Source organism: Coffea arabica, chromosome 1c, assembly GCF_036785885.1.
Source record: "Coffea arabica cultivar ET-39 chromosome 1c, Coffea Arabica ET-39 HiFi, whole genome shotgun sequence".
Taxonomy (NCBI): domain Eukaryota; kingdom Viridiplantae; phylum Streptophyta; class Magnoliopsida; order Gentianales; family Rubiaceae; genus Coffea; species Coffea arabica.
Window position 1 is genome coordinate 50572370 of NC_092310.1, and position 19089 is coordinate 50591458.

The 19089-nt window shown below is 35.1% G+C and overlaps 1 protein-coding gene across 6 annotated transcripts; it reads right to left on the bottom strand.

Annotated features, from left to right (window-relative positions):
- Positions 1-4030: 4030 nt before the first annotated feature.
- On the bottom strand, positions 4031-18732 carry LOC113726620 (uncharacterized). 6 transcript variants are annotated; one of them, XM_072075885.1, is made up of 16 exons: positions 18409-18732; positions 18096-18200; positions 17774-17919; positions 11279-11467; positions 10471-11094; positions 10269-10363; positions 8062-8124; positions 7877-7965; positions 7712-7771; positions 7405-7555; positions 6959-7314; positions 6815-6886; positions 6469-6539; positions 6331-6385; positions 4859-5123; positions 4031-4487 (listed from the first exon to the last, which is right to left on the bottom strand). In XM_072075885.1, the coding sequence occupies exons 3-16, from the start codon at positions 17809-17811 to the stop codon at positions 4174-4176; spliced, it is 2442 nt and encodes an 813-aa protein (XP_071931986.1). In that variant the 5' UTR covers positions 17812-17919; positions 18096-18200; positions 18409-18732; the 3' UTR covers positions 4031-4173. The 6 variants fall into 6 exon arrangements, with proteins under 6 accessions (XP_071931986.1, XP_071931980.1, XP_027106252.2 ...); XM_072075879.1 differs by having other exon boundaries at positions 17774-17927; XM_027250451.2 differs by having other exon boundaries at positions 11306-11467; positions 17774-17927; positions 18409-18731.
- Positions 18733-19089: the final 357 nt, after the last annotated feature.

Here is a 19089-nt window from a genome sequence, read left to right on the forward strand (position 1 = left end):
GCGTGCTTTTGTAAACCCTAGAAAATTATTGGGTATAAATCAAATACGTCATTTGCAAATTAGGTTTGATTAACCAAATATAATCATTCTTTCATCATTGCCTTTTGGGGTTAATAAAAGTTGGAAAAGCAATTTAAGTGTCTTGTGGTCCACAAAAACAAGTTTACTTACTACCGAGCCAAGAAAGGAAAGCAAATTGGAACTTAACTTAGCAAGTAACCACTGGATTTCCCTGTTGCCAAGTCATAATATCTATGTTGTTGTGACATTGGAACATTCTTGATCACTTTGCCAAAAGAAACAAAAAGGGATAGTCTTCTTTTTTTTTTTCATTGACATAAATGTGAAAATAGAAACTCAAAAATACTTAACTTTTTAATGTAACATTCTCTTAATTTTTCATATCTGTAGTATCTAGTTTTGTTCTTCAGATCTATTTGCTTCTGTATATGGTTGATATAATTTCTGTCATTACTGCAGATTTAATGAATGATGATTTTTTTTATAAAAAAAAATGTGAAAATATTTTTTGGTTTAAAACGTACAAAATTTGCAGCTTGAAATCCAAAGCACAGCTCATCCCACAAATTTTAGGTTGACCCTCTTCGTTTTCAACTTAACCAAAGAATTATACAAAACTTCCCCACCAAAAAGAGGAAAAGAAAGAAAGAAATTGCATGTATAGCTAAACTCATCAATTTGAATTGTAGATGAAATGATCTTTATAGTACATCTTGTTTGACATGGACTACTGTGATTGCAAAAGCTCACCTGACCTTTCATAAAGAAATGATAAGATCTAAAGCAAAAGGGCACCAAATCCAATATCAGACACATATCCAAAACGGTTTAACTATTATTCAGGAATGATCAATAATTGATTCCTTTGATTGCTTAATATAATTGCCGACAAATTGTTGAATAACCAATCATATAGCAACATCGAGGTAGATAAGCATGTACTATACAATCTTTCAATTTACCTTTTTTTTTTGGTTATTTATTGAATTAATCTTTTATACACCGACACCGACAGTGTGTACACTTTCATCATTGAATACATGACACATAATTTAAATTTAAAATATAAATTTTGCATATGTGTCACATATTCAACTGTGACAGAATATATAAGATTTACTCTTATTTGTTATGGACATCCTCTTTCTTAAAAAAAAGATCATTGAATGATACTAGTTTTGGAGCCAACTGGTCATTAATTCCCTCTGGAGCTTGCTTCCAAGGAAAATTTGTCAAAATGGTTTCCTGAAAGACAGACAAAACGTTAAGGGGGTTGTCATTCATTTCTTATATATGTTCCTTTTAAGCCTTTGTTTTTGGGGTTTGATTAGCCTTTGGCAATTTAGAAAGGATGCTACAATTTGGATTTGCAAGCTAATCATCTTAGGCTGAGTATCCAAAGGAGATGGCAATCCACAAGCATTTTTATGAGCATGAGAAGAAGACTTTGAACTCCCATCAATATGTCACAACGAGGATTTAGTTAGTTAAACACATAGATTGGTAACTAAATTCCTAATGAATTATATGTGAAACTACAGTGAAAAATGATAGTCAAGGTCTTCACTTTCTTGATTTCTTTTTTATTTTCTTTTTGTTTTGGAGAATGACTTAAATATTGCATCAAGTTGAATTTGGTATGTAGATAGTGACAATGCTATCTATGTGTCACAAAGTAATCAAGCACAAGATTGACAATTATTTTTAGTTACTTAATTTTGTTTGCTTTGCATACATTTAACCTCTTTCAATTAACTGTCTATAAAACTAGTACTAGTTCCTATCACATTACGCAACAGCAGATAAATTCGAAAGGAACTTCCATTTTCCTTTGTTATAAATGACAATAGTCCATGCTAAACTAATTGGCAAAAACAATAAGAAATTGCCAGATGGTAGTGTTTGAGCAGTTAAAATTTTCTCTTCCTTTCCTTTTCTGAGAATGACTGAACAGTTGACCAAATGCTCTTATTCTAATGAATTTTTCTAATGGGTGACCATACGTTAACATACCTACATTCCATCCTATCTTATCATGTATATACACACCCTAAAAATTATTATTTTCTCTTGCATTTGTACACTTTTCCTAATTAATCCCCTTGTATTTATATGTTTTCCCTAATTAATCTTATATTTCTAAAAATCTAACACCTGAAATACGTCTTAAACACATCGTTCTTTAATATATAATCTCTAACTAATTTCTTCTCCCATTTGAAGCTTTGAAGCTCTAAGCGGGCTGAATATTTTTTTTTTTTGGGAAGTTGTTTTAATACATATATTCTACTATTTCAAAACTAAAGAAGAATGGGACTATAAGATAGACAATTATGGACGTTAATCCTTGGCATTTTTTTTTTTTTTTAAGAAAAGTGCTTTATCACTTGATACTAATCAATTTTACTTTGATTAAACATAGACTACAAAACCTAATCCAATTCAGATAGCCTTCTCAATATTCATGTACTTAGAGATTGCAACAACCACTAAAATAAACAAACCATCATGATTCAAAACCAACTATTTAAGAGATTAACATTATGTGTAAATATAATATTATGATAGCTCGATTAAAAATAAAATAATGATGAACAGCATCTTTAGGAAAGAATCTTTTCATATAATAGCCCATAGTTGGTTAAGAATTTGATTGGATGTACCAACCAACAAATATATAGAATCAAATAGACAAGCATGCACAATTAATCAAGTTAAAGCATTTAGAAAAGTAGAAAATTCTACTTACAACATCTTCATTTAATATATATATATATATAGAAAACCATTGGAATTGGCTCAATAGCCAGGAAGGGCTCTTCAAGTTCTCTCCACTATCAAGGTTCGGAATTCGAATCTTAAACTAGACAATTGAGAATAAAAAGGGCTTGAGGAGAGATAGAACATTAAAGAATATATACTTTGTTAAGATCCTCAAACAGAAATAAAATGAAGCAATTTTCACATAATGCAAACTAAAGGAGGCAGTTTCTTGTGTATCAATCCGTTAAGACCATGTTAGGCCCAATAGTTTCTAAACCGTGGGTTGACAGATTTGGGTCCACGAAATTCTAATGGTATTTTGTGGTTAAAGCGAATTTAATTTAAAAGTTAATACTCGAAACAAAAAGAAAATTCATCTTTGCTAGATAATGTAGAAACAGTCTTCTTCTATTAAAAAACTTATGAAGTGCTCCAATCTTTCAATTGTATATCAAAATATAGATAACCAGGAGCACATACAAATGTCCCTTTTGAATGACCATAATTAAGATTAGCAATCCAAATTGAACCGTCAATCAAAAATTTAAAAATTTTATGACACAAATTATTGAGTTACGCTTTTTTTTTATTTTATTTTATGGTGAGACACCAAAAATATTATGTAAAATTTACTTGCAGTACTAAAATTTATACATGCATAATTTGAGTTAGTACAATCGTTAGTTATGTGTATATGTTGATTCTAAATGATTTACTTGCAACCATTCTAATCCCAAATTCTCAAATGTAGCAGATGTAATAGAATCAGAATTATTTACATGGGCATTTGAGAGAAGTCACATTAATGGAATATCAAGTCATATATGGACCAATTTGCAACTTCAAATGGAATCACAGACTCAAGGAACCAAACATTGGTTTCTTCCTACATAAAGTTTTACAACCAAATATAACTAAGCTTAAGAGAAAATTAAAGTGATGCCTTATTTGTTTGACAACAAAACCATTGGTGATTCATAGTAGGGGACTTGAATCTGAGATCATTTCAGTCTGGGAAGCCACAGATAATTTTTTGCGACTTTATTACAACCTCAAGGGCCACCACATACCTCAAAGGGCCTTTTTCAAGTAAAAACTGAAGAAGATTCAAGGAACCTAAAGGACAGCGATTCTGTTTTGCTGATAAGGAGGGATTATATGCAGGTGAGAAGCCTAAATGGCACATGGTATTTTGGAAACTTTGGAAAGACAAGCAAGTAACGGACCAGATTTTTACAATCTTGAATTTCAATGAGTTCAAGCATCTGATAAAGTGTCAAATTATTTCGAGTTCAAACAGTCAGAATAACATTCCAATACCGCAAACAAGACTTAACCAGGAATTTAAAAATTCTAACCCCAAGAAGTAAGAAGACCCTAAAATCTGTATCAATCAGGAATTGCTCTGCAGAAGAAAAGACAAGGAATAATCTTCATGCTGAGGAAAGTAGAACTCAGCCACTTCACAAGCAGAACATTACAGAAACATCTCCACTTCTGAATTGGCACGTCAAGTCCTATACAGTCACCATCTAACAAGCCTTCTTCATCAAATTTCAACAAAGAACCAAGATCTTCAGTCTCACCAAGGATTTTTACAGGGTCTAATGGAGTTGAAGTCTCCTGTAACCCAGAAGAACCTCTCTGCATGTTATTATTCTGAGAGTCAAGCCTCTGAATTGCACCCAACGCAGGACCAATCTCTGAAAATCAGTACTCAATTATTTGGAATAGCCCAATAAAGAAAACTGCTGTTTAGCGCCAGAAGAAAAATAAATTATATTTTGGCGTCAAACTGGACTGTTGACTACACAATAAAGCAAAAAGCAAACTTTGTCATTCATTTTACCAAATATCTTGCTCTGTTACGAGCTTCTTTACATTTGTTATCAAGTATCATAAAGCCATCAAACTCAATAGGCCTTGTATCTTTCTCAATTGGAGGTTTATACAAGATACCGCTCAGCAAAGCACACTGACTGAATACATTCTTGCCTGAATATATCCTCATCTAAAGACAATGTTAAGATTTTGGTATTTCTTTCATGACGAAGAGACTTTTACAAAGTAGTACCTGAACATTTGCGCTTTGCTTTGCCATGAGCTCGTTTACATTTGTTATCAAGTATCACAGAGCCATCACATTCAATAGGCCTTGGATCTTTCTCAGTTGAAGGTTTATATAAGATACTGCTCAGTAGATCATGCTGACCAAAGATACTCTTGCCTGAGTCTTCAAATTGCTTGCACCTAGCAAGAGTGCGTTTGACAAAGGGCAAAGCAGCTCGTTCAGAGACTTTACGAATCCTTGAAGACTTGCTTCGCCAACCACCCTGGAACTGAAAAAGATACTTGATTTGAATAATAAGGCTCAAAGTGACTCCATGACATAGAGGGGATTCGATCAACAATGACCTTGGAGTTCCTTGATTTGGGTAAAGAAAATAAAAATATTCAAGAATGCAACAAAAGTAAAAAAGAATTGTTTGCAAAGAAATTATGATTTAAATAATGATTTCAACAATCAAGCAACATGACTAGAACAGACTATTTGAGTTACTTATCAGTAGCCCAAGAACACTTCATTTTTACTTTCCAGTTATGTAATTTAAATCAAATGCATCCACGGAGGCCAGTGAGATGAATAATGTATTATGTTTTGAGTTTTGAGATATGTAAAATGTATGGACACTTTGACATGAGATTTCCCATGTCAGTTTGGGCACCCCCACCCCACCCTCCCTGGGCCATGGGTTTTACCAAAGAATATAACCTGGATTATACAGAACGAATACAATTAAGCAGAATGACATCTGCCTCAACAAATGGGACATTTGGATCCGTTGCTGCTGTAATAGTTTTCTTCTTTTACATTTTCATTCTTGATGGCACTAGGTGCCCGTATTTGGGTGCGGACTAGGGGAACCAGGAAGGTACAGCACATCATGAGGCAAATAAGTATGGTGCAAAATCAGGGAAAAAAACAACCAGAAGGGACTAGTAGGCACTCATAATCTACTGATGACCCAGATTCAGATGACAAACTTGAGAATGCAAGTCTTAGCAAAGTGTTTCCTCACTCTAGAACCATACATGCCCTTTCCTCACTGTAGAATTTTACATGCCCTATACATGCACAATAAGCACAGCACATGGGGCCCATCAGTGACATAAAGCCTTAAAACAGCAACCCTCCTTCCCAATGCAAAGCTAATGGCAAGGGAATTTCTTGGCAAAAGTACCTTCAGTTAAAAATAGTTATCAACCAAGAGCTAAAGCTTCTTTACTCTAAACGCTTTTCTGTCCTAAAACTAGAGCTCATACTAGCATAATCAAAATGAAATAATCAAAGAAAATATCACAATTTCCCACAATCCAGATATTAGTAGGCAATTTGCACTTATAAAAAGCTAGTAGCACCTATGGTTCACGTAACCAGGAAGTGACGAAGACACAAAGTTTCATCTATAGACCTGAACTAGATAATCAAATACTGATCGTTTAAAATTCTAAATTAAAACATGGGAATCAGCTTATCTCAATTACCATCCTCTTGTAGGCCATTTCAACCAGCTGATCCATAGCAGATTCTTCAAGATTCCTAAAGAAAAACCTCATTATTCTCATATACAAATGAATGAGCTACCTGATATCAGTTCAGACTTAAACAGTGTGTGACCATACCTTTTCTCCAAGTCTTGCTCACATTTAATAGCTTTTCCAATTTTCCTCAAGTTATTCTTCACCATTGAAACCTATCAAGATTGAATTATCTGTTGTAAGGGATGAAAGAATTTGACACCTATCAAGTTATTGTGAAAGATGACAAATTTGACACTAAGGGACAAAATGCATGTTACCATGCTTTTTCCTAAACAGAGTCGCATAAAATTATCTACTGAGAAGCTTTAAAAAAAAAAAAAGAAAACAAAAGAAAAAGAGAGAGATCAAAACAGTATAACTAGGTGCTAGTGAATATGGCAAACTTTAAGATATAAAACCACTGAAAAACTTAGGAAATCACTCTAACCTTTTGCCACAGCTCCCCTCTAAGTTGCTTAATTTCTCGATCAATCCATCCTTCTCTACCGTCTAGAAGAGGCTGTTAGAAAAGGACGAATTAGAAAAATGGTCGGACCAAAATGAAAAGAGCTTTGATCAGTCAAATCCTTACCGCATTTAAACCAATGCTCCGCGGTTCCAGAGATAGTTTGTCATTGGGAGACAGCATCTGATATGGACAATTAAAAGGAAAACCTGGAGGTGCATTTACTTGTGAAGCATGTGTTAAAATTGGATCATTTTGATTATTCCCATGCAAAATTCCTGCGTTTGAATAGGACAAGCCTTCATCTGCTTGCAGTCGCCCTTGATTGCTGAAAGTATTGGATACACTTCCTGTGCTATACGTACTTGATGAAGCACTTTTATTAGAACATAATCTGTACACAGAAGAATACTTCTGAGCTTGCATATCTAACTCTGGCTGAAGTTCAAATTCCACTCTCTCACAGCAATGGGGATCAGAACCTGTGTAGGTACAGGAAGACAAATGAAGGTCATCAGTTATGCACTGAAAAGAAATGATCCTTACTTCATTTGAACTAGATTTGTCTGCACCTCCATCTTCATTAACGAACGCTGAGAGGACTCTTTGAAGCAATGGAGGAACAATATTTGATGGCTTATTTGATCTACCAAAAGCAGTTGATGTTATTGATTGTTGATCTGAATTACTGACTTCCCTTCGAGGAGAACTACTAATGCCACCCTGAGAAAATAAACTCAACAATCAAATTACTTGAGTCAAAAGCTTAGTTGTATTCGTCCCTGTATTTTGCTGGTTCTATCTTTGCCAAACAAATTAAGAAAATTGCAAACTTATGAAAGAAAATAAAAAGGAGTATTAAAATGGGCAACTAATTACCGGTCTATCATATTCATCACCAAATATCTGAGACTGAGTCAGGTTCTCAACAAAATTCAGCTGTTAAAAGAAGAGAACGTGTAAGAAATAGATGCTGTATCAAGAATTTCAAACTTCAAAATACAAAATGTATATATCAGGCATGAGAATTTATTTAGGTACTACTTCTTGTTTGAGGAAAAATATGTCCTGAGAAGTGACAGGAGCAAAAAAGCTCTCCATTGTCTTCCAAAATGGAAAAGAGCAGGCATTTTCTGCAGGTACATCATATATATCACTAGGATCACATTCATGTTGAGAAAGTATGAAGAATAAATGTCTAAGAAAACAGATAAGATTCAGATATGTACCGCGTATACTATGAACTGAACCAGCAGCCACTAACAATTCTTTGTGATCATCATCGGTTTCACCTGGATAAGTACATTCAGAATAGTTTTAATACAGTTTTCAAAACAAGTCAACTATTTTCTCTGAATGCTGTCATCCTTTATCCTGTTCATCCCAATGCAACGTTGCAAACTACAGAAGAATCCTGTAGAACTAGAAACTACTAGGTCACCAAGACACGAGCAACAATATATTGCATGCAACTACAAACATCATAGAAGACAGAAATTCAAATAAATGTCTTTTTTAACACGAGCAAAAGTTCAAGTAAATCAGACCTGATACTTACCCCTACATAATCATTAACTCCATATTCCCATCCACAGTGGCAGATTTACTCAATTATGTGTTAATTATTCTCCCTATTTTCTTTCCAATTGAACATCTTAAAACTATGAATTCAGGCATATACATCCTGTTAACATCCTTCTAAGGTCCCTGATATTAAGTCAACATAATGTACCACACGTAGTGCTTCCATAAGCCCATTGTCTTGATTCCTTTTCAGCAATGTAAATCCCAAATTACAAAGTTTTCAATCATTAATTAAAATATCAATCGTACATTTCACTCAATTAGTGCCATCTCCTTTTGTTCTTCAAAGAGAGCGCTTTAAGTGCAAAAGGAGAGTAACTTCAGAAGGTTGAAAACTTACCACTGCTAACGAAAAGTCAGTATCTTTGACATGTTTTGTAATTTAATTATGGGGTAAGTATTTCAAGAACATTTACTCTGCCAAGCACTTAGCTTGAAATATAGGACAAACACCACTGCTTAGAAACAGTATTTACACTTAAAGTTCCGGAAGCAATAAGCTCATGACAAAGAAATCCCATCCACACAACCACCTCAAGAGTGCCCTTGGGCCAGCACTTTATCAACTAAAATGCCTAGGTGTAACTCATACAAAGGAGATTAGATGTGGAAAATGCACATGGCATGGTTCCACTCTGTCCAATTCTAGGTGGCATTGAGTTACTATGAGCAATATTTCCTTCTTGAACTCAAATGCTAAATGACACAAATCACGTGAGACAGAAAGCTGACTAGGAATCATGGCTGTGAACAGCATTCGACAGAGAAATACATATGATTGCAGGGGTAACTACATCAGCTCATCAAATAAATCTTGTCCTCAAGGAAAATTTAAGTAAAAAACAAATATAGGTACCTCTTCACTCCTAAACTACTCCTGCATGATCATTAGCAACTCTTACTTTAACCAGGACAAGTCCTTTTGTCTAGATTACGGATAAGACCTTCATCAGCAATTATTCTCAAACAACCTCATCTAGAGCGCATCATCATTTATTTTGCCTTTCACAGGCACCTTGAATTCACTTTTCTATTGAAAGACACAATAATCATTTCTATTCATGCTAGGAACCTCTCTTTTAGGGTCAGCCCTTCCACTTATGTACAAGGCCAGCCCCTTCTTTGCCATCCTTCAAGAGTCAAATGCATGGACCAACCTAGATTTGGACTCATAAGAGAGACACAATTACTGAACCATAGCAGAATTATCTATGTGTAGGCTCAGAACCTTCTTTTTTTGGATGTTCACACAACTGAAGGCTAATCTCGCTCCAATTTTACATATTTCCTAGAAGAAAGGGACATGAAGTCACCGGAAGGATACCCCAAACCATGAAAATTTACAAGCGTAATTTAGTTTTTCCGCTGCTTCTATCCAGCCTTCCAAATATATAATGCTGATGTTAGATGGTTAATAGATACTCAAATTTCACATATCAATTGCCCCTTGACTGAGTCAGTTTAAGAAAAAAGAAGCGTGATAGCTCCATGAATTGATCTTTCTAAAAGAAAAAAATATGCTTGTTACAGTCATCAAGCAATTTGTATCAAAGTGACCTTATTGGACAGTCAGGTCAGGCTAGAGATATTGTCCTTCCATTCACCCAGATATGCCTCCTAAATCATTCAAAACCATCATGAAAACAGACCATCAGCTTTGATCCCATCAACTTCCAAAGAGGGTTTTGCTGGTGAAAATATTTCTACATCTAACTTTCTAGACAAACTCCAACATGAAAATAGTCTTTCAAAGCTCCTGACACCAACCAGGCAGCAGAATAAAAAAAAAATAAGGTCTTTTATTTTTTGGATACATTTCAATGAATGTACAAGAGCATATGGCAAACTGTACCTGTAATATCTGAAGGCTTGTTGTTTGAATTAGGTCCAGTAAGAACAGATGCCTCACATTTCCTCAACTTTTTTGGTGGTACACTTCCAGATTTACTGAAATCAATATTTCAAATACTTGGTAAAGCAAGAAACAACAGAAAAAGTAGGAAAGAATACTATAATAACCCTTTCCAGATCCAGAGCAGTGAAGATTGCAAGACCTTTTATCTTTAGTAGAGCTGCATCTCGTAGTTGGTTTTGTTGAAGGTAAACTTTCATCTTTTTCTGCTCCTGGATTGACATCTACTGTTGCCGAGATAATCCTTCCTTGATTTTTCATATCATTACTGCTTTCTCCATTAAAAGCTTCAGCTACACAATATGCAGCAACAGATGCTCCAACTGCATGAGTACCCTTTCCTTTAAATTTGTTTTCTGTGACTCCTGATCCTTCTGTCATGTTAAGAAGATTTGTAGAGAAAATATTGCCACAATTTTTCTCCATTTCGGGATAGTTCTTACAAAACCTACTTCCTGGATCAGATGTTGCCAAATCTTGCAATGGCGTCAGGGTTTCATCGTTTGTCATTGAATAATGTTGTCTTTGGGCAACACAATTGGTTATGTAATTAGCAGACAAAATGGTCGAAGGCGCAAGTTTACAGTTATTGGCCATGCCTGCCGACATTCCATTCTCTTCTGTAGGCAGTTTGAGATTCGCTACAACTCCAGATAAGAGATGACAGGATGATCCATCTTCATGTGAGATAGAATTTGTTCTAGGTATCCTGGAGTTATCAATGTTTATTGTACTGCTGGCTTTTTGTTCATCATGGATTGTACGCCTGGAAAAAATACACAGACGGAATGCATCAATGGACTATGAACTTGCATTAGAGAATTTACACTGATTTTCTCTTTTTCCCCCTCGTAACTAAAGATAATAGGTTAAGAAAAATGTGTCCTTCTCAAAACTACAAAATGTGTAGCAATATTTTCTTTAATCTTTTCTTGCAATCTCAAACTCACGATGAAGTTTCAAACTGTACAGCATACTTGTTTCTAGTATTTTTCATCTTCTCTTCTGGTGTTGTTATCTGGTCCTCCAAAGTGTCACCAGCTCCCAGCTTATTCCCCTCTGCTGCAGGAGAACTTACTTTTGAAGGCTCAATTGACTGGTCCATTTTGTTGATTTCACTTGTTCCAAATGCCATTGCTCTACATGCCAGGCAAAATTGGTTTACCCTCAAAAAACTTGCTACAAATTATATGGAATAAAACTGATGAACAACCAGTGCTACATATCCTTCTCACACAGGCAGCATTAGAAGGCTAAGCTCTAGATATAGTAACTACAACATCAATTTTCAATAACTACAACTAGCTTTATAATTCCTAATCATAATATTACTTGTCCAAAGTTAGTGTAGATCAACAATAAGACGTAGCTTTTCAATTTTCTCTGCATTCTATTTTTCCACTCTCCATATTCCTTTGATCTTTTCATTTTCTTTTGTCTTTGGGGAAAGGGAAGGGGCAGCATCCTCCCTACCTACCCCCAAGGAAAAAGTCACAAGCTCTAAAATTGGGTGTCATACTAGACCAACCTCAATGTTTTTACTCTTGTCTTTCGAATTAGCACTGTCAAGGTTTAGAGAAAGGATGTCATAACTAGTACTTTTTCTGTTCCATACATTTGCTGTTTTCTCCTTTTTCCCCCCTTTGCTGCATATATTTCATTCTAACCTTGATTTAGAAACTAGATTTAGTAAAACAATTGACGTCTTCATCCTCTCCCTCAGCATATAAAGCAGCCTCAAAAATTCACTCGAGAGCTCACTGTGACAATGTCGATCAGGTCTCTCCTCTCTCTCTCTACTTCCACAATACCAATATCCCAAGCAACTTCAAATGACTTCTAAAACACCCATAAATTAGCAAGATTGTTTGTAGCATGATGAATGTCTGTGGGAAAGCCTGACTTATAAACACTTTGATCATTATGAACTAGACAATTCACTGCATGAAAACCTGGATTTTCAAATTGATAAAAGATCCAATAACAGGATACTCAGTTTCTAGTATCACTACTGATAAAACCCACAGCCAAATACAAAATAATGTCAGATTAATTGCTAACTATTATTAACTACTTTTAAGAATAAATTCAGTGCAAGACACTTTAAGCCTTCTTCATATTGAAGGGCATCACTTGCTTCAACTATTCCTTCTGACTCATCAATGCAGTTACCAACAAATACATGTCCAATGAAACAGAAACATGTGTTTAAACCTATTAAAGTATGAAAACATAAATTGCATCACTCATGAACGCAACTTTTATTGGAGAAATGATGATCTCACTTTTCTTGAAACTTCTTTTTAAGGTAATCAAATGTTCTGGAAACACTTGTGTTGGAGTTAAATCACGACGGGAAAGGAAGTAATCAAACATCAATGGTAGACCACTTCATTTAGTTCTGTTTTGGCTATTTGAATCCTGTAAATTTTCTAGAAATGAAAACAATGAACCTTCAAATGCTACTTAGAAAAACTAGTAAATGCATATATATTAGATTAACATTGTGAGAAACATGTACTTTTCCTAGTTTTTCCAAACAAGTATTCCTAAAGTTTTTCTTGGAAATCGAAGCAATGTGTGCTATCAGAAATGAAGTAAAAATCCAGAATAGCGCAATGACAATCAGATTATATCTTTACTTGAGGGAAAGGAAGGGACTACAAAACAAGAAAAGTTTCAGCTAATGAAATGAATGAAAGGAAGAATAAGATAATCTATACGCTTTTGAGCACCAGCAATGAAGATGCCCAAAAAAGCCCAAGCCAGTTCAATTCCTCTTCTCCTTCTACAGTTATCTTCACATCTATAAGCCTCTTCAGTTAAAGAACAATCCTAAAGACTTTGGTATAGGACCCGGCGGAGAAGAAAACCCTAGCTGTGTTTAGAAATGTAAGAATTTATAACTGATTTATCTAATTGGTAGCCCAACCATGGCTTCCAAAAGTCCCAATAAAACCAATTTTAATCTAAATGTGAAGCATTTAGATTAGTGTCTGCAATACATTTTGGAACAGTAACAGAACCACTTTTACAGCTATTTTGCTCAAGACTCTTTGGTTTTAACATACAATTTACCACCTATGTCACTCGTAAAACCCAACATTTAAGTAAGTGAACCATTACAACCACCTAAATCCTATAAAGTCTGAATGCGATATAATGCATTGATTAATCCGACTCATTTCGTTGACTTGTTTCCCTACTTAAAATCATCTCTACTTCAAAAAAAGAGTCAATCTTAGAAACAAATATAATGTCTCAAAGATGCTAATTTCAGAAAAGGAAATCAATGAGAAAGATTTTGCTATGACTTATTTGCATAGCATATACAAAAATTTCGAATACATGCATTAAATCCATAATTTATATGGAGAGACAGGAAAATTTTAAAAATAGATCCCCAATAATTTCATGCACATACATCCATACCAGATTTTAGGTGGAATAAATAAGAAGGCACACAATATCAATCCAAACTATCTTGACTATAAATTTTTTCAGTCTCTTAAACAGGAAATTATACAACTAACACTTATGAGAAGACTCTCAGCAAACCAGCAACTTTAATTGACTAATAAAATAACACAACTCAACCAAAAAGCGATAAAAAGTTTCCAACCAAGATTGAAGACATGATAGAAATCCTAGTCCAAGCAAGATGTCCCAAATATGTTATTTACTCTACCTCTGCAAGTTTTAATAGCATATCCAAACTTTGAATCAATCATATTGTTTCTCTGCACAAAAAAGTCTCAAATTGATCAATAAACTACTCAGAAACAAAGTTTTCAAGCAAGTACTATATTGTCTCAAGGAACCACCATGCAGTGGCACTTATTTACAACTTTCTCAATATAAATTTCTCTCCTCTTTTTGAAAACTTTAACTGAAGGTTCAGGATATAGTCACCCCATAATTTCGGAACAAATTTGTGATCTATTACTCCATAATTTGGAAACATATCATCCAAGTAAGATGACAAAGACAGTTTCTACAGGATGATTATCATTTTTGTAGGATCCTAAAAAAAGAAAACATTGCTTACACCATTATTTGAAGGTAGAAACATCCTACATAGTTCTTGATCACAAGTAAAGCAATCCAGTTCTTTTATTGCTGACCATGCCAACCAGTAGGACAGGAGAAGCTATCATGCAGGAGATTGTGGCAGGCAACAAAGTATAGAAACAAATGAAAAGTTCATCCTGTAAACATCTTGTATTACAGGTCTGCTCCACTACCATTTTGTCACACCTAGACCCCAACAAACCCGGTGATGTTACCCATGCTATTGCACTCAATCCAAGGGGAGACAACCAACCTCTTAAAAGAACTCTATCAGTGCCAGGGCACTACAAGGACATCCAATCTAATTTCTTTGACGAGGAGAGTCTGAGAACTGCATCAAATAGGAGAAGATTTGGAATGGAGAAGATTTGGAATGTCTTACAAGTATGAGCCACAGTACTGCTTTGCAGCATAAGATATCTGGTGTGCAACATAATACCAAAATCAGATTCAGTTATGCTGGTTGACTTGTGGTCACACCACCAAGTTCACTGGCCTGACAAATTGGCATTAGAGCAGCTCCATAGGTGAGAATGTCTTGTATTTAGAGCGAAAAGGATGTCATGTTCTTTAATCAAGGTGATCGTGAAACTTTAGTATATCCCACACTAAGACAACAATTATGTTTGAAATAGGTCTCAGGTCCTCAATGCACAAATTTTGTAAATCCATATCCATAAATAAGTGAACATTTAAATCAAATTCTGCATGCCTGCTGCAGCTCAATTTTGCATTTGGGGGTTCGGTTTTAAAGGGGGGTGTTGAAAGTAAATCTCTAGGTCTGATCCCATTTATTTCCAAGTACAAGCAATACTGGAAAGGGGTGATTTTTCATGGTCAACCTCCAAGTTAGTAGATAGTCAAAAATGTCCTACATATACCGAATGCGACTAATTGAATCATAACCCCCCCCCCAACCCCCCAAAAAAAGGAACAATATTATTAAACAAAATCACATGTAATCTCACATTTGCAATACTATTTCTCCTCAAATTTTCCACAATGGCTATCTCCACTAACACAAAATATTTTCAGATCAACAAATATTACAAAGATTAAGTTTTAGCAACTGTGCAAGCTAATGAAGCCCACAATGTTCATCTTTCTCTCTGAAAAACCTTACGTTATGTTCCTCCTATCATCCAAAGGACTGCTGAATGTTTCCCAATGTTCTTTCAGCACCTTTCCTGGGCTAACTAAAGTATTGCCCACTAAAACAGAACATGGAGAAGATTTCCCAATGCTCCTTAAGTCGTCAACATATCTAAGGTGCTGCAGCAATTGGTTGTCTTCCCCATTTTCCTTGCCAAAAATTCGTTCTGTCAGAATCACCAGCTAAGCTGCGCAGCATTGAAAACAACTTTTTTCTTGGAAGCTTCAATTGTCAAAAATCCATGCTCTTCTAGTCTTCCTTCTAATTTATGATGCAATCAGGTTTCACAATAAACATTTATGAATCTTTCCTCTACATATCCACTTGTCCTGATTTGCAATTGTAGCGCTTAGATGACAAACCATGGGAAGGTCGCAGCTCCTATTCTTGACATCCTAATCTGAACTCCAAAGCCCTCATCTTCCGATTCCTACATTCCTCCTTGATATTGCTCCAGTTGCTACTTTGATAGTTGGTATGCAGAACAAACCAAGAAATTCTCCATGACTGCTCTTTGCACAGCGTACCTTCTTCTGCCCTCTATAGAAGTTTCAATAAATTAACAGAAACCCAACCCAAGTTCTTATGATACTTCACCATAACCCACACGATATAGCAGGTCTATTTCTTTAACTCTCCAATGATCTCATTACAATCCGCACTTCTTGCCTGTTACCCTCCTTAGTGCCTCTAGTTCTCCTACAAGTCCTGAAACCCATTTATTTCTGCAAGAGCAGAATAGAGCCCATGAATATTCTTGATGTCTAAGAAGAGCCCTATATTCCACTGGGGGATAACAGGTAATTAGTTTAAACAGCTTGTCTCCCTAAAACCTTGCAATGGAAGTTTCTTTGCCACTACTCCAATTTCTCAGCAATGAAATAGGAACAACAGAGAAATAAACACCTTGCTTTGTGCAACTTCTCCCATCACAAGTCCATCATGCAGAATGCAAATGGACAAATGGAATTGATGACACACTGAATCAAATGTAAACTTGGTGAATATACATCCAGAAATGCTTCAAAATTGGAAAGCCCATTCATCAACTTCGTATGAAATCTTTAAATAGGAAATGTGTAAAGAAGAACAACATATTATTACGAGTTTTACTCTTAAGATGCCCTGTAGCACTGTTCTTTGTGGTTACCACTCAATCTGTTGTATTTCAAGAAGCCCCAACAATCACACAACAATTTCCCAGCTAATCAGTTATATCTCCAATTTACTCATTTGCCCATGTCATCTCTATCTTTCTGATTTTTCTGCAAATATTGCTAATCATACTTTTCCATGTTTAGAATTCTTCAAGCACTGTTCTCTGATCTCAATGTCTGAATGTCACACATCCTTCATACTCCTATAAAATTTCCACACCCTTAGCATATGGTTGAGAGACAATGCAAAATTGCAAGCATGACCTATTGGAAACTTAATGCAAGAACTGGTGCTTCTAACATTTTGTCTTGCTTTGCTTGTTTTCAACTTTTTGTATCCCTTTCCAAACACTTATGAACAGTTGAAGTAGACTTCAACATGGATCAGCATCCTCAACAAGCCCTACGAAATTCTTCACAAACATAGTTTGGTTTACTCATCTTTTGTTATATTTTCCTGATGGAAAAGTATTTTCAATATCTTCGAGCCTCGGGCTAGTGTTTTGTGCCTTCCACTGATAACCTTTGAAAAAGCAACCTAAGAATTCCTCTGTAATTACTGACGCTAACACAAATAACCTTCTTCTGGATCATCTACGGTTTCCCTTGACAATACCTTACCTAACAGCACCAGGAAAGGAAAACTAATGAAAGAGAAAAATGCTTGTTCCTGATTACTTAATGTTTCACAAGAGTATCAGTGACAGATGACAATATTCCTCAAAATACTGATGTTAGCAGCAGCAGTGATAGAACAAATGTTAAAATATTTGTTGTAATACTGATGCGGGTTTAAGAGAACTTCAAAATGCAGAACAGTGCTGCTCTTATCTCACTTAGATTAATCAGTATACATTTTCCTAATGCACAGCAAAGTGAAAAGTGATATGGGATATAATGAGATGGAAAAAGAGGCAGCATGTTTGATATAGCATATAGAAAGCTGCATCCCCACATATATCAAGCCAAACACCAAGTTTATAACTGCTGATCATATCCAAACACCTAGAGTCAGACGAGTGCAATCTATCACCAAGCAGATTCTCAATAAAGTAAAACTATACCTGAAACCATAACACCACACATGCAGCCTACTCTTCATTTGTTGAGCAGGCTTTATAAACTTGTAGCAAGTTCAACAGAATCATCAAATTTCAGCCTCAAAGACATCTCCATCTTCTTAGTTGCACTGGACTCCACAATAGTTGATCTAGTCTCCTTGATATGTAGAATCATTAAAGCAAATAAAGAAATAATAAAAGGAAATAAAACAACATGTCTTTTAACAGAACAGCAGTTGAATAGATGAATTATACAAGCCATCAGTTCAGAAAAACTGAATATATTTCACTTGAACAAATACTCTATGAGCTAAACGGGAATTACCTCCTTTAGATGCCAAAAGGAATTGGAAAAGAAAACTTTATCAGCATTTTCAAAAGTCAAAATCGAAGAAAAATGACTTGACTATAAGAATTGATCAAAGATTGCCTGCGAACAAATATGATTATACGTAGTATCAGTTCACTGAGTGCAGCATTAAGATAAACCATCCAAAAGGACAGAGAAGTAAGTTCCAAGATATAAGCCCATGGAAAGGAATAATATCCACCATTTAATGATCCTAATAAAAAGATATCTTGCAGAAGAATGTAACAGACATCAATCTGAATATATTTGTTTTTTTACAGATACTAACCCATGCAACCAAAAGTGAAATGCACACTTGCTTCTTCAGGTCCAGTTTAACAATCATAGCATTCTCCTCCGCATGTTCTGGACAGTCCCCAAGATTTCTCAAACCCCATTTCGCAATCTCCAGTGAATTTGCACCACCTTTCATCGAGTATGATATCACTCCTACGTTACTTCTTGATCTCACAGCTCTCATGAGTGTGTGAAGCATGCTCATAAAATATGAGAAATTTCTACCAAAAAAATGAGAAATAAGGATTACATCAGAAGGCCAACCAACTTTTCTCTAGAGTAGAAAAGAGAACCTTTTAGGCCTAGAAGAATGTCGGGAATAATCCAAAAGATTAAATTCAAGGGATAATTTCAGAAATCTCCCCTGGAGTTTTTGATAGTTTCACTTAGCTCCCTTAAAGTTTTAAAAAATCACTTATCCCCCTAGTTTCAAATTTTTGTAACATTCTCTCAATTTAAAGCGAAAGTTGTTTCGTTCCAAAGTTGACCTTCCATTGTGATTCCTTAGTTGTAATGACAAATCAATTTAAAATCCTTTCATATTTGTTAAAACTTGATGAATGTGTTTTTTAGTAAAAAATTATAAGTTTAGAGTTGAGAAATCCTTTAACAAATCTTATCTATAATTTGGATACAAAATTCTAAATTGACAAATCATAAATAATTAACAAAG

Bases quoted from the DNA above. Each gene is read 5' to 3' on its own strand.
- LOC113726620 (XM_072075885.1), bottom strand. From the start codon at position 17,811: ATGAAGAGTAGGCTGCATGTGTGGTGTTATGGTTTCAG. The intron at 11,468-17,773 runs GTATAGTTTTAC...CCTGGCATGTAG, and splicing joins GTGTGGTGTTATGGTTTCAG to AGCAATGGCATTTGGAACAA. The intron at 6,887-6,958 runs GTAAGGATTTGA...CTTTTCTAACAG, and splicing joins GGAGCATTGGTTTAAATGCG to CCTCTTCTAGACGGTAGAGA.